At 34.4% G+C, this 16,595-nt stretch overlaps 1 protein-coding gene across 4 annotated transcripts in view; it reads right to left on the bottom strand.

The window, feature by feature from the left end:
* The window catches only part of LOC137405859 (nuclear hormone receptor FTZ-F1 beta-like), a 56,286-nt gene extending 42,339 nt beyond the window's left edge, over positions 1-13,947 (bottom strand). For all 4 annotated transcript variants that reach the window (XR_010979815.1, XM_068092292.1, XM_068092293.1 and 1 more), the window contains exons 1-3: positions 13,902-13,947; positions 8,640-8,807; positions 3,765-3,845 (exon numbers count right to left, since the gene is read on the bottom strand). Coding sequence is in view for 3 of the 4 variants with exons in the window: in XM_068092292.1 (XP_067948393.1) it covers positions 3,765-3,845; positions 8,640-8,775 (217 nt within the window). In the remaining variant the exon portion in view is untranslated. The remainder of the gene's footprint in view (positions 1-3,764; positions 3,846-8,639; positions 8,808-13,901) is intronic.
* Positions 13,948-16,595: the final 2,648 nt, after the last annotated feature.

The raw sequence follows: 16,595 nt of genomic DNA, 5'->3' as shown, positions 1-16,595 counted from the left end.
ATGTTCTTTCGTTTTAGATCTCGCTGAGATGACAGAGCTAGAAAATAATCTATAGATATTTTCACTTGATGATAAATAAGTTTATAGGATTGCATAATTTCATTGCCAGATATCTTTAGTAATGAACATGTAATAGAGTGAAGCTATGAATCTATACAAATCTCAAAGTTTGTCCTTTGTCGTTTGGTGTCTGTCCAGCTATAGCTGGACAGGTTAGTAAACAGGCACCCCTAACCACAAGGCTACACTGTTCCTACCATTCATGTCGCTTACCATATACTGTATACTTTTTTCACGATTGCACACGCTAAATTATTAATTAGGGGGCCCACGGGTTACGCCTTCCTCTGTTATAAGACTTTTTTGCCTTGCTCTATGAAACACGATGCTAGGGCTCGCCATACTAGGGCGAAGTTGTTTTCTGCCATGCGATATTAACAAAAATTCTTTCAAAATTAAAATTTGACAGTTAGTGTACTGATTACGACGGAATAACAAAAATGTCGATATGCTATTTGCAGAAATCCCTCCTACAACGCCTAAAAGAGATATACGTTGCTCGCTATCTTAGTTCAGCGTATTCATTATAAGTTATTGTAAAACAAATTCGAAAAAATAAGTGATAAAATTTGAGTTGAAAGTTGAAATTTAGTATTAAAAATTAGCTTCAAGTATTTGCTTGGCTAAATTCACCCAAATTAAATTCAGCGTTTACGCTATACATCTGAATCAAAGGTAAGTACTCCCCACGGTACGGACTGCATGTAGTATATCGTAATGCTACATTTTCTTGCACATCGTAACCACTAAATACACTAAAGTTACTGTAGGTAACTATAGTTACTAAGGTTAAAATATTATTATGTTACTAATTTTTAATATGTACAGTACAAATATAAAATTTTGAAGATTTTCACCGGGGATGTTTGCACTAGATAATTATTATGGGTTTCTATATCACTCTATACAATATTTTCGCTACAACACTGAAATAAATTGAAGTCATTTAACTGTATACCAAATAATTTTTCATTGTAGTCATAGCAAAACAGACTTTATTTAGCCATTACTTGCAGATTATTTCACAGTTACCTTTAAAAACCTTTACCGTTGTTTTATTTTTTCTCTTAAGATGTTTCAACTAAACACTTTTTTCCCTCTATGAAATTTAAAAGTTACAGTTCTTTGAAAAAGTTTAAAAACCTTTACAGTTGTTTTATTTCTTCTCTCATTTTATTTGAACTGCAAAAAACACTTTTTCCTGATATGAAGTTTGAAAGTTGGAATGGTAACTGTTGTTAGGCCTATATGTTGAACAGGAAAGTTTATTTTGTGTAAAGACTTTTTATTACCCGGGCAATGCCAGGCATTAATCTGGTTTATTCATATAAAGGGATACATCAACTTTAGCTCACATACAATTAGCTAATTTTAACGTACAATTGATTGCAGGGTGCAAAGAATGCCGACAATCGCTGTTAAAAAGGAGTGTGGCTGGTCTGAGAGCCCAGGCAAGAATTAACAGAAACATATATACATACAGGTATGTACATATATATCTCAAAGTTTGTCATCTGTTGTCTGTTTCCAGTATGGTCAGCTATAGCTTATTATTAGAATCTTGGAATAAAGAATCCATACCAAAGAAGATTTGATCTCAAGCCCTCCCAATCGTCAGTCCGATGCCGTACCAGTTAGGCCACAGAGATTGATTACTTTATTAGCCGATATATGTCGCTATATAGGAGCAAATATTCAAAGGCTTTTCGTACTACGCAGGGTGATTGCGTAGTAATCGCCCTGCGTAGTAACGTCACAGAGACGAATAGCTCTCATTAGTAAGCTTACTCAAATTTTCCATTGGCAATGTGCCAGGCTAATAGCAAGTGGCAGGCAACTCTCACTACTTCTCATTGTTTATAAGCTGATTTTTAATACCTGGGCAACGCCGGGAAGCACAGCTAGTAAACATTTATACAAACTAAAGCTTTATTTTTGAAGATATACTAAATGGCATCATCAGTGTTTCCAACACGGTTGTCATGTTTTAGTGTTTTTTGTTTCAAACTTATGTACTTGAATCCAACACTAGATCTTTCTCATTGTGGTAGATAACAGTCACTATGTACTCTAGGCATGCTTACTATGAGTCAACAATAGAAAGCCAGCACCATACTGATCATTGCATTATGATGCCTTGAAAACTCAACATTCCTTGGTTGCATCCCCCTGATGCACACAAATACACAGTTTATAACAATTGAAGTCTGAAAAGGATGCTTCTCCTTCCTGTAAAAGATTCTCAACAAATAAAGATGATATTCTTCAAGGAATTCAACTTAAACAAGCAATATTAGATTTTTATTCAAGATTCCATGCATTACAACTAATTCCTATCAGTGTTGTGCTACTTGACACAGCATTTGCATATAGCAAGGAGCTGCGTGGGTGTGGCTTTAGTAAGTAGTCTTATTAGTAAGTAGTCCACTAATTAGCTTATGGTATCTCTACTTGAACAAGAGGACCATCTAGCTGCGCTGTGCCAATAGAAAACATGCTTACAACCCAACCTGGGCTTAGCAAGAACTGTATTTTATATCACAATTTCTTCTTCCGTATCAACCATATTACAGCTACGGATAAATCTCTAATTGTAGATCAATGAACTTCTGATGATTATCTATTGAACAATAACCCTACTGAGAGTGATTATTTTATTTTTAGCGGTAATAATAATGCCGTAAGCTGTAATAATATTAATAACTAGTGCAACTCGGAACATGCTCATGGTAGTAGCAAAAATATTGAAAAAGCATCCCAAATCGTTCGGTAACAAATTTGCCGCATTTTATGGCATCAGCTGATGTAGAACTTCATGCTGATGAATTTTCTGCCAACATCTTGTTCTTAGACAACTTGATTTAAATGTTAGGACAATTGATGTGCACTCTTGTCAAATATTCAATTTCATTGAATATTTAATTATGTCCAGGTATAAAAATTAATTCGAAAGCAAGAGTTAAGATCAAAAGTAATTAGGATATGACTTCTACACATAAATGATCTCAAGGATGTGTCAGTGACACTGCTTATCAAAAATGATAAATACCTAGCATACAATGATAACAGTAATGAGTGCTTGACAGTTTATCGATGCTTTCGTTTCAAAACAACAATCTACCGTACTTTTCGGACTATTAGCCGCTACGTTTTTCTGACGATTTGGGCCATGCGGCTTACATAAGGGTGCGGCTATTCGGTAGCTTTTTCTTTCACCGCTAGGGCGCATTAACCAGAATCTCCGGTTAGTGCGCCTCTAGCGTGAAAGAAAATACGAAACAATGCCTAACAGTACTGTTACATTAGACACTAGGTTAAAAAGCATCGATTAATATGAAATAGTGCCTAACAGCACTGTTCTGTTTTAAACAGCAAAGCTGCCGCCGCGTTAAAAAGCACCGTCCTGAGTTCTGCGGCCAATACAAAGGTGCGGCCTATGTATTGTTTTATTATTGCTTTTTGGAAAATAAAGCAGATTCGGCTTATATAGGGGTGCGGTTTATAGTCCGAAAAGTACGGTAGCTGAGATTAACAAACTTTCGTTATAGAAAATCTGTGACTATCAAAAATCACCCGCAATTACATCTTCAATAGAATAATGACTTTAAAGAAAGATACCCTCAAAGGAAGGAAACACGGAGAAGTGTTTCTCATATAAATAGATGTAACGGAAGACCTTTGAAGCAAATAGTAAAGGTAAATACCTATAATCACCGTCTGCTCCTCAGTCAGTTCAGGTGGCTGGTGTTCAACATCCTCCACAGACTCCGATACAACTAGATTCACTAAAATACACAGTACATCAAAGTGCGCAGGAAGCTTGTGTTAGTCGAATCAAATAACAATGCCACATAAACTACTTCCACTATGTGGTGAATACAGATGGTAAGACATGGGGCGCAACTGTCGGCTTGGGTGTCAATCACGTTGACAGACACTTAACCCTGCATCAATTGGTCTATAAACCATCAGTGATTACATTGCATCACATACATGAAATCCAAAGCATGCTCGCTTCACACTAAGTCTAGATCAAAAGTTTTTGCATAATATTTGCATACTGATCCTATATGTTAACCCGGTCCATGAATGCATGGATGATTAATAACCATTACCTAGAGAGATGGGAGAAAACGCTAAAAAACAAAGGTATCCCGAAAGTGTTTCAAACAATTGCTAACGCGTCGAAGGCAGCGCTGACACCACTAAATCTGTGTAATGGTTATATCAGAGATTAAACTGAAAAAATTGATTAAAAGCTACTCAAAGATAAAAAATAATCAAGTAAAAACCTACGAATGAATGTGAACTTTATTTACGAGCGGCGCGCGAAGCCAATAAGGTCATAGAAATTATGATAAAATGATAAAGGGCATTGCTGACAATGAAGTAAAGAATAAAATAGTGATTTGTTCAACAGTCTTTTGCTAATGAGCCGGGTAATAGACTTACTGAAGCCCCAGTCAACTAGTATCAAAATTAACACTTGTGAAAACATATTGAATTTGTTTACTTGCCAAAATTTGCACAACGCCTCCATGATGTCACCTAAAGGGAACCCCTAAGTCTCCTAGTATTCCAAACATGAAATCTGTTCAAATAGATTAATTGTTTAACAACTCAGTTCCCTCACTCATCTCTGCTCGAACACGGCCATCTTGATATACTAATAAACCTTTAGAATTGGCCTGCGGTAAGCCCAGCCACACTGGGATTTCATTCATTTTCAATCAAATAGCATCAAATAGCCATCAGCTGAGTGTATAGGAAGCTGGTTCTTAGAAACCAGGAGCTTTGAAACAAACGATTTTATTGACATGGCAGAAAGTACAAAACATATCCGTGCAAAGTTTGAACAATATCTGCCGAAAGATGTGAAAACGCATAGCTCAATGTGTGACATTATATACATTGACTCTAATAAACTATAAAAAAAAATCTTTGCTTTTTCAAAAAATGCTGTGAGTTGAACTTTCACAAGAGTTTATTAGATTCTGGAGGTTTGAGATGGTCAGATTGCCAGGACGTTTTAAGATTAAAATTGATAAAACTTGATTGCAACTAAAATGCTCAGATCAATCAAAAGTGCGATTATGACATCTATAATTGCAGAAAGACTGACAGAATAGAGGGACGTAACGTTTAAACTTGAACGCAGTAACTGATATCAACTATAATAATGATAGCAGCTGGCGATATCATTTCGCAAGTATTTTTCTTTTTTTCTTCTGAGCGTTTCAACCGTTTATCTATTTTACTCTTGAAACATCCTGGCAATCAGATCACCTCAAACATTAAAAACAATCGCAAATGATAGAAAACATACAAATACTTTCTGATAAAACCTACTAAAATTTTGTGAAAGTTCATCTTTGAGCCTTTTTGGTTTGGGATTTAATTACCAACACTGCAATTATACATGTACATGCCGCTGTGAGAATCGTTGTTTGAAGTTGCATTTATGAAGAAGCGATTATGAAACACTTTTTACTGGTGGATATCAGACCTATCACCGAATACAAATAAGAGAGACATGGGCTTCTTGCAATCAACACATACTGCGTTGATAAACAAGCTTAGAATTTTAATGCATAGAATATAACCACAAAATATTTTAATAATAAGTAAATTAGCTTCAAATATTTATTTTTTGAAAAAAAATCGTAAATCGTATGAACTTCAAGATGACTGAGCTACAACCTAGGTGAATGACAAGGGTCTCAGTCAATTAGGAACCTATGGACAGCGATCTAAAAGTGTCAGTGCATTTCTCCCATAATCTAGTATTAGATAAATCATCCGTGTGGTTATGCATATTTTAATGTGAAAACCCTATGGCTAAGCAAAAAAGCTCTATATTACCGATGCTACATCTGTCGGGTCAGGTGGTACCGCTGAGCCTTACACTCAAGAGAGATAAGTTTTACCATTTTCAATGTACGAATTAGTAGTCAGATATCTAATACAGATGCTTGGTCGCAGGTTTGAAATGTTCGGCTTCACATAAAATTAACACGTTTTGTGAGAATGCGAGCTTTCGCTAGCATCTTTGTCTGAAACCAGTGCTCTAGACATGGCAAAAAAATACTCACTCAAACTTATGTCAGGCGAGAGGCCGGCGAGGCATTAACCTTTGATCACCGATAACCAATCATGTAGTCGGCGATATACCTCAACAATCCGTGTGAGAAAGTTTTTTTTATCTGTTTTTCACAGCATGTTAAGAAAAACACGAATAAAAAAAATTAAAAGATCACAAATTAAGTAATAAAACATTTATTAAAATAAATTGTGTTTATTTTGTTTCACCTTTTAAAAAGTACAAAACCGTACAAAAGTAGCTACTCTCTCATCATTTCAAGTAACTTTTCAATTTAAATCAAATATACAAGCAGTTGTGGTGCAGTTGACCAAGTTCATTTCATATATTTACCGATCATAAAGTGAGACTCTTATAGAATTCCATTAAAACATTCGTTTGCTGAAAGTAGAAACACTCGTGCCTACATGAACAATATTCATGCCTACATGGGCAATAATGCCTTCAAAAACGATAAAAAACTTGCTAGCGTGATAATACTTTTATGAATGAGCTCGTCAGCAGCTATGCCTTTTGCCGAACTAATGCAAGTTACATGAATTAAACGATGTTTCCTCAAGCTGTGGGATGCTGGAACATTTGTGGTATAACGAAACAGAAGTTTTTTCAACATGTTCTAAGTGGGAATGTGTCCACTTAAAGATATGTTGAAGGGACATGTGTCATATTAAGGACAAGGGACATATTAGGGACACGCGTCTACCAAGTGTCCCTATTATTGAAAATTCTACTTTAATACTTTTAAGCCTGGGCTCGAAATAATTCGGGGAATTGTTTTCCCACCTGATTCTACGCCTAAGTAAACTCGGCTGCATAAGTTCGCTTTGATTTTCTACACTTCCTGTTACTGTCGGATTACAAAATTTTTGTCATTTTGTGCATAATACGTTTGCAGTGTAATGCCTAAGTTTCAAGTTGATTGGATTATTAGTTCTTGAGAGATCAATGAAATACGGAGGGCACTTCTAACCAACTAAGAAGAGAAAAATGGCTGCTGACAGAACATCGGTTTCTAATGACACGCTGATTGAAACTCTCGGTTATAAAAGATCAAAAAAGACAAAATTAAAAAGTTTTTACTCAGCAACAAGAGTTTTACACTAAAACTATTGGTTTTTCTATTCATACGCTATCAGACTCTATCAGACTCAGTGAACTGCAATTATCATGTTTCTTTAGTTGCTTCTAAACATCACTTTGTTAAAAGAGTGTGAAATAAGAACTCTACTCTATTTGGTTTCTGTTTTTCCTTTGAGTTCAACAAGCTTGGAGCTTCAAGATAATATTTAGTTCAAAAGGAGCTATCCTAAATGTGCTTACACAGTAAAAGGAGTTGTGCTATTCAGTATTTCCATAATCAGATGGAAAACTGTTGGGTTCTGCTTTTACATACAAAACAGGCATCAGTGGTAAAACGCCCTATTGCGTTCATCAACTCTGTCACTGCCCATGTACAAATTCGGCTATCCGGCCTAGTACCAGCCATTTTATCAAAAATTAACGATATTGCTTCATGATATGTATACAGTGATTTTTCAAGTTCAATCTTTATCTAGAACATTTTTGTTACATATTTTATTTTGCCGACATTTTAACCAACATTGCTATGCAAAAATTCAATGGATCTATACTTTGTGCAATGATAAAGCTATGTGAAGCTACGATCGATCTGAAGCTAAAACGATCCTCCACCGTGTTCCTTACTCTTAGAAAACTATTGCTTTCACCACTATCAGAGACAGTGCTGCTACTTTAATTATTCGTATAATCACGAAAATCGAAATCTGAATTGGCTGTAATGTCATCAACATAACTAATTACCTGTTTTCTGACTCGCCTGTGGTAGTTAATGAACTCACAAAAAATGTTCGGTTTTAGATAAGAAATTCTCAAACAAAAGTTTAAAATTGCTTTGTTGTTTTGGGCTGATTTTACAGAGAAATCTTCGGACAACACTGTCAATTTCATAAAAGTCTTAAAGAACGTGGGTTATGTGGTCAACAAATAATAAAATCAGGATTTTACAACGCAATTGCTGAGAAAGTCAGGCAAAAATGCGTCTATGGCAGCGAAAGGGTTAAAAGCAATGCAAAATAAAATCTCCAAATTTCTAAAACAGTATTCTTGTTAAACTGTAATTCTTGTGAGCAACTATCGACCAACTGTGAGACTTTCATTGTTCTCTCTGAGCAGATGATTAAGTCTACTTTCTACCAACGATACTTTCATTAAACTTCACATGTATTACATGTACGGTTATTAGTTACCAGCTGGTATCTATCTAAGGGCAAATAAAGCTATGGCACAAACAAAATGTGTCAAGTTTTATGACCAGGCCCGATAGCACGAAAGATGCGCTAGAGCAATATTAACCACAATCAACTCATCTAAGGTAAAAATTAATCCTTGCACTTCATATATTACTGGCCTAAAAGTACGTACAAGTACGTGTATACTCACTTGTGGAAGCCAGCCCTACCTTGTTCTGCGGACGCTGTGGTTTTGGAGTCCAGAGTTTGATTGACAGCTTGCAAAAGAACGGGTGATATTCCCACGTCTCCATCTCCTAAACTCGTCTGGATGAAGACAGTCTGAGTGTTTTCATTTGCAGTCATACCCGCTTGACATTTGTTATCAGCGCCACAAACTATAACAAGCCACGATGAATGAATTCTTGGACTGCTAGCCTGTGTCACAGGCAAATCTGCTGCAAGAATGACTATTTTAAGATGAGCAGAATCAATAGAGGCAATTAAAGACTTGAATATGGAGGATCGATAGCTGCTGTTGCAACAATGTGATTAGTTATAGATGGCATGCAGCTGCAGAAAGCCATCAAATTTTAGATATATAGAGAGCCTTTTATGGTCACAAAGATAGTTGTTTATTCTGGACAAGAATAATGGTGAACACCTCCCTGTCTAGAATTGTACTACATTCTCAAATGATGTATTAATATCATATGAAATCTACAATTGTAAAAAGGGTTTTACAAATGAATATTATTCATATGAAAATAATGAGGAAATGGTTCACGATAAGCCCAACAATTTAGATATTGACAAGTTTTTATAGGCAAAATAACTGGGGCCACCACATTGTAATTTACAAACACAGGTTCTTCACAATCAAAAATAGTATTTTTAAATCCTTTGCACCGAAAATTCGGAATGCATTTTTTGAAGTTATCCAATTTCAAAACAACTCCCTATTCGACGGAGATTTAAAAATGAGCTTTAGAACAAAAAACGAAAAAGAAGCAATGTTTTAAAACCTACGAGAAGAATGATACTGCAACTAGCCAGGCAGTAGAGAATGCCACAAAAGGCAAACAGCAATAGAATGATTAGCTGCCAATCACCCAAGCAAATGTCATTATATCAACAAGTACACTTTGTTGAAACTGAAGAGAGCCTGGTATTTTCTGATGATGAAATGTAGTTAGAAAAATCAATCAATGTGGGACATACTAAAAACAGGCTGAAAAACTAGATTAAAACAGGCGATGACTAGCTGAAAAAATTTAAAACGAATGTTAGGATATTCTGACCAACTGTTAGCATCTTTTCACCTTATACTGCCAATGCTAAATGAAAAATAAAGCAAGAAAATATCATGCAATGAAAGCAAAGATGTGCTATTAATTGGTTCCTATTACAGCCTCAAAAGTTAATTGACAGCACCAACTTTTTGCATCAACAGCAGCAAATAGCATTACAGATGGAAGTTTCAATATTTTTGTGTAATGTTGACCAAATGCCAGGTTTTATCCACATTTTAAAATGAAAAAAATGGAGAGAAAAGGCATGATCTTAGCTAAATATTAACTGGAAACAACAGCAATGCTATATAATTATATAAAAATCCCTGGCTTTTTGAACTACCTTATTGAAATTTTTAGATTATCAAAAAAATTTCCTTCAAAATCCTTATTCATGAAAGCAAAGCATGTGTTGTAAACAGGTTGACCAGCTAGGTTTTTAACAGATGACTTTTATGAATAGCTAAGTTTTACAGACAATCTTTCAAATTTCCTATTTGTGTGAATAAAGAACGTATTTTTAGCGCGTGCTCCACAAAATGCAAGCATGCAAAAGTTAATTAGTATAATTCAATAACCATTGCTCAACATTTAGCCGTAGTTATAGAATTATAACCACAGCTAACGTGGCGCCATATTCAATGAGTGTCAATATGGCGACGACTTTTGCGGCCATTTGCTTTGACCTTGCGTTACAATTATCTACCATTTTGCATAACCATGGCAACAGAGCATGGCAATCAGATAGGGGGAAAATGTATAAGATTTGTGACCAACAAAAAAGCTTTTCTCGTGTTCATGCATTGGCTAATTGTCAGTGTTGACATAATTCATAAGTCCGTGTTTTGCTGATAAAAATGATCACCTCATTTCAGTTTGGAACTTATATCACAAATTTTTTGTCTCCAAACATGGCTTTCGTTCTAGCATCAAAATTTTGGCTGAAAAACAAAATATTATGACTATATTGGTATAAATAGATGTAATTTTAAAATGCAGTCAGTTAATCTGTATGTTTCGGCTAATCACAAGCTTTAAGTTATATATCAAGTAGCTTAAAACATTGCTTTCTAAAAGCAATTTATGAGCCTCAACCATGAGAGTTGCTCAATCTGCCTTGGCATATCTCAAGATACTAGTAGGTTTAAACCGTGTGGTACTATTATAGTGATCTAATGGGGGGGGCTAACCACAAAAAAGGGCATGAACATTGTCGGTAGACTAAGACAGGTTTTCAATTATATATGTCTGATGCAAGCATATAATTACACAATTGATTAATTAGTACTATTGAAAGAATATTAACTACCGAGTTTTTTTTTCATAGAGATAGAGCCTCAAAGTTAGTCTACAACTTCGCACCAGGGTGTTAATCTATTTGGGGACTGTAATACGGTACATAATCTTGAAAGGTTTTTAGCTCATTTAGGAAGATTTTAGGAAATGTTACATTAGTTAATGACCACAGTTAAGAAAGAGTCAGAGATATAAGGTACTGCATTCTCTAGCAAAAAGAGGTAGAAAGTTGATCAACTATGTTTGAAACTTGACTAGATGGTCTTGCAAATTTAGATGACTACATTGCCGACATGTTAATTATTTTTTCTTTGAATATAACATGTTGAAGAAATAAGTAATGTATAATTTAATCAATATGCCTGCAAAGTTTGCATAACTAATGTTGTACGATGTTACTCTAGAACATGACTAAAATATAGACAAATTTATCATACCTTCAAGTAAACCAAAGGCGCAAAAATATTTAAATGAAAGCTTAATTTCAGCTATTGAGAAATATTCTTAGACCAGTTTCAATAAAAAACATTCTTCTTGCCACTTGGTTCTGTCTGACTACCGCAAAAGTTATCACTAAGTCTTACAGCCTTATTTGGAGACAGTTTAAACAAAACATATTGCAGATTATTTGAAATCAGTTTAAATAAAGATGATCTTACAGAAAAAGTCTAGTAGATTCCATCAGCAAGTGACGATATTTTTCCATCATTTGATATTGTTTTGATGTTTGAGGCGACCTGCCTGCCAAAGTTTTTCAAGATTGAAATCTACAAAACTTGATTGTTTATAAAACGCTCAGAAGAAAAATACATGCCGAAATGATGTTACTAGTTGTTTGTTGTTGTCAATAAAGGTATCTCTCGTTATTAATATTGACTTTCAAGTTGCAGTGTTACGCTTCTTTATTCTGTCAGTCTCTTTGCCAAAGTGCAACTATAGACATCATAGTCGCATTTTCGCCTCAATCTGATTGTTTTAACCGCGACTAATTTATGTCGACTTTAATCTTGAAAGATCCTAGCAGTCGGATTACCTTAAAAAAACAATACAAAAAAATACAAAAAATCACCAATGAACGAAAAATACAAAACAAATTTGATGAAATTGACTAAGATTTTGTGTAAGTTATCTTCAAACAAAGTATATTAGAGATTATTTGTGCACAGTTTAAACACAATATATTAGAGATTATTTGTGCACAGTTTAAACACAGTATATTAGAGATTATTTGTGCACAGTTTAAACACAGTATATTGTGGAGTATTTGTGCACAGTTTAAACACAGTATATTGTGGAGTATTTAGAAACTATTTAATGCAACTGAATCACCATTGCAAATACTTGGACAATAGTTCAAGCTCAGAAAAACCTATAACTTGTACTAAAAAGCAGAGGTTTGAGAAAATCACCTGCTTATCATAGGAACAGCCTTTGATCTAATGGCTAATAAAGAAACACGGGTATCTCAACAATATTATGTTTTAATTGTTTTTAACATTTATAAAATTTTTAGGTTTATGCAAAATTTATTTATTTGTAAAATACTGGTGAATAGCCTACTTTCTAACCAAAGATTTATTATTACAAAGAAAAAAGAGACATTTACATCATTCTGGAACTTATTTAACCAAGTGTTGAAGCAGTTTGGATAAAATGCGGTTATAAAAGTTCTAGCCAACTAACTAACAAAAACTACTAAGGTTAGTGCTCAACTTGGAACCATTGACCAGCAATTAATTAATGAATTGCATACAACTATACCAGATTGTATGCAATTCTGTGTGCGTACGTATATATAAAAGACAAACTTGTTGTAAACTAGGTTTGGAAGTTTTTCATTGTGTTACATCTCCAATTGGAGTATAAATATTATTGCATTAAGACATTATTGCAAAATTTATAAGTGTGCATATACGATATACAGCATCAAACAGGTTTAAATTTTACCGAATCTTAGTCAAAAACGTCGACTACAAAATAAGCCAATTGAATTTCCATACTGTCGATAGGCCTACTTATAAATATCCAGCATCTAAAATTTTTCTTTATTATATTTAGTTAAAACCATGCAAAATTGTTATTATATACCACTCCCTAGTATACTACAAAACCCTTGCTCACAACTTTAGCAATTCACTATAATGTCTTTAAATTGTCAATAGGCACATTCAACTAAAACACAAGAAAATAACAGTACAAAAGGTAAACACTTTCAGTGAGTTCATGAAGTGCTCCTTAACATCAGTTAAATAAAAAGTTTGGTAACTTTAATAACTCTCAATAAAACAACTACTATAACGAATGTTTTTATTAATAGTTTCTTTAATACACTTTATTTCAGCTTAAAACCTCCGTACTCTATACTGCAAATAAAGATGGCAGCGAGACGCACATGCCCATTTTTGCTGACCGAGGTCCTCTGTTAGAGTTTGTTAAAAGAATGAACAGTGCAAAGCATTATTCCACCAAAAGAAGAAGAAGCTTGTCAAGTAAAAATTTTATAAGTAACACTTTTAGGCCCAGATGGCGATTTCTGAGAGCAGTCAAATACTTGACACAACTTTGCATCCAACAAAATATAATGAGTTGATATGTTGTAATGACAGCACAAGATAAAATCACAAAATAAAGTTAATGCATGTTGAGATTTGCTTAAATCGATTTTGAAACTCAACGAGAACTAATAATTTATAAATGGTTAATTAAAACATAAACCGATTTGACAGTATACTAAAATGCGTTGGTTCTGGTTACTTTATAATGTTAGAAGATGCAAGTTAATCTATATTTTAAGCTAATGCTTAACGTTTAAAAATATTTAGTTTCCTATCCAGTTACACAATCATCTGTCGCGAAGCCTTTAAAAATGCGCAGTTTTCTATATCACTTCGAGAGAGAGCTTACCGCTTTAGTGGCCTAATATCGTCCTTGACATCGTTGCAGATACCAGTTCCAACGAAAAATAAAGTGAGCGCAAAATTGCCCTGATGCTCAATTTTAGCTTTCTATTAAAATAACCTTCTATTCATAGTGCTTTCGTTTTGAAAAACGAAAGCATGAGAGACCAACTAGTAAATTGTTGACAATAAACAGAATACAACTCTAATATTGTTCATTAATCGTTGCTATTTTTAGCCAAACTAGCAACAAGGGACAGCCATAAGGCTGTCTGCAAAGTCCATGTTCCACTAATTTCAACGGCTTAATCAGTAAATTGATTGCTCTCTAGGTATTTTAGATGTAAGTGACTGATGATTCGGCAGGGCACATTTTAAATGTGCTGATGTTACTCCCCGCAAAGATATTACAAAAATGTTTATATAGGAATGCTAGCGGGATGCTTGGCGTTGCACGGGTATTAAAAATCAGCTTATAGGCAGAGACAGCTATGCCACACTTATAAACTTTGAGAATTGTATATATAGATGTATAGGTAATCATGAAAGCCTATGTTCCACACTTGATATTGCTCAATATACTCACAAGGGCCTATATTCCTCAACTGATACTGAGTAATATACGTGCACTTGCAAGGTCCTATTTTTCTCACTCAATAATATTGCGACTATAATCGTGGGGCATATGTTCCTCACTTGATATTGCGCAATATACTCAAGGGCCTACGTTTCTCACTTAGTAATATTGCAAACATAATTGGGAGGGGGGCCTATGTTCCTCACTCAATATTGCAAAATATACTTGCAAAGCTCTATATTCCTTACTCCATAATATTATAAATATAATTATAACCTATTTTTCTCACTCAATGATAATATAAGTGTAATTATTAAAGCCGATGTTTCTCACTCGATAATATTAAAACGATATAACCATGAGAGCCTATGCTCTTTACTTAGTTAAAACTACGTAATTCTCCAAGTTTGTCGGTGTTTCTGTGTGTGTGTTTCTACAGCTATACTATTCAAATCTTGGAATAAAGAATCCGTAGTGCAGAAGATTCGATCTTGGGCTCTCCCGTTCTCCAGTCAAATTCCTCACCAACTAAGCCACACAAGCTTGATGTGTAGTTGTGTACATCAGGTGATATATGTCGTTATATGGGTGCAAATACGCTACCGCTCTCTGTTACGACGCAATGTCATGAAGGATGGTAGGGTAATTTTATACGCGCTAATTCATTAGAGCAATTAGTTAGCTCTTATGAGTAAGCTTACTCAAATTATCCATTTGCAATGTGCCAGGCTAATAGCGAGTGGCAGGCAGCTACGTAACCTTCCATTGTTTATAAGCTGATTATTAATACTCGTGCAACGCCGACACTATGTTAGTTATAAATATAATCATGACAACCTAAACACTCCTTATTCATGTCCACTTTATGTTATCGTATTTTAATTTGTTGATGCTGTTTTTTAAAGGTGAACATAATTGGATTTGCTAATAGACAATATGCTTTATTATAAATCGTCAAATATATTATTATAAAATAAATGTGGAAAATTTCATATCATTTTCTTGACTGCATATTTTATTGGCTCCCAGTAACTATCAATAGCACTCGTTCCTCCAGCTGTTGCCATTTTTTCCTTCAAACTATCAGATTTCCTAAATTGAAAAATATTGCTCATAAATAAAAATGCATTTGAAAAGCCTTTTAGGTTTGTTAGCAGCTTCACTGTACATCTGTACACGCATCTGAAAAGAAATGCTTATAAACAATAAAGCTTTGAACATTAATTGTGCCATTGAACATGAAGCGCAAAGGTTTCACTAGCCCTTCAGAAAATGCTCTGAAATTCACTCATCAATACAAAGTAATCGTTATGTCACATATGATCTGACAGAGAAAGTTTATTACAATGGACTTTCCCATTTTTGCTAAATGGACAAACCTCTTTCATCAGCTGTGGCTCGTTTTTATACAGGACTTTTTTGTTTTTTAAACACAGAATGAGAAGCCCATCAAAATTTGTTTTCTTTTAATTACGGTATATCATTTAAATGGCTGTTCCAGGCTGTGCATAAAAGAAAAACCATTGGCTGAGTAAACGTATAATCTAGATTAAGCTACAAGAATTTTTTTTATCCACAATGTGAGTTCTGCTTGGTCTATAGAGTTTGAATGAAAGTTGCATACAGTTAACATTTTAAACTTTGTAGAAGCTTATATTTTATGTATAGCAGATTTATGTTAGCTTATTAAGAAAAGTTAAAAACAAAAAATTTCAAATGCTAGAGCAGTAATAACTTAATCTTATTTATGACGATAGTAAGTTTAGATGTGCCTTCCTTGTACTGCCTTTTATGCAATGTTACGCCTCTATACTAAGGATTGTACATTCTCACTGCCATCTACATACATGCAATATTTCATTTGTGTATATGCAGCAAAATACTTGACATTTGGGGTGAAGGCAGCGATGGGAGATTTTTCAGTGCTCTTCTTTTTGATTGAGTTACATTAAGAGAGTCAAACTTATGAAGATAATTTTGACTAACTTTATCAATAAACTTTGCCGGCTTTCAACAAGTCGAAACAGCAGTATAATGTGACCCAAATCAAAAAGAATTAGCACATAATGTGTCAATAACAAAACTCAGCCCGCCTGCTACTAGGGAGATTTTTTCTAACAGAAG

The sequence above is a fragment of the Watersipora subatra genome, chromosome 10 (genome assembly GCF_963576615.1).
Source record: "Watersipora subatra chromosome 10, tzWatSuba1.1, whole genome shotgun sequence".
NCBI lineage: Eukaryota > Metazoa > Bryozoa > Gymnolaemata > Cheilostomatida > Watersiporidae > Watersipora > Watersipora subatra.
Note: the sequence above shows the minus strand (reverse complement) of the source record. Positions and strands in the feature narration are given on the sequence as shown.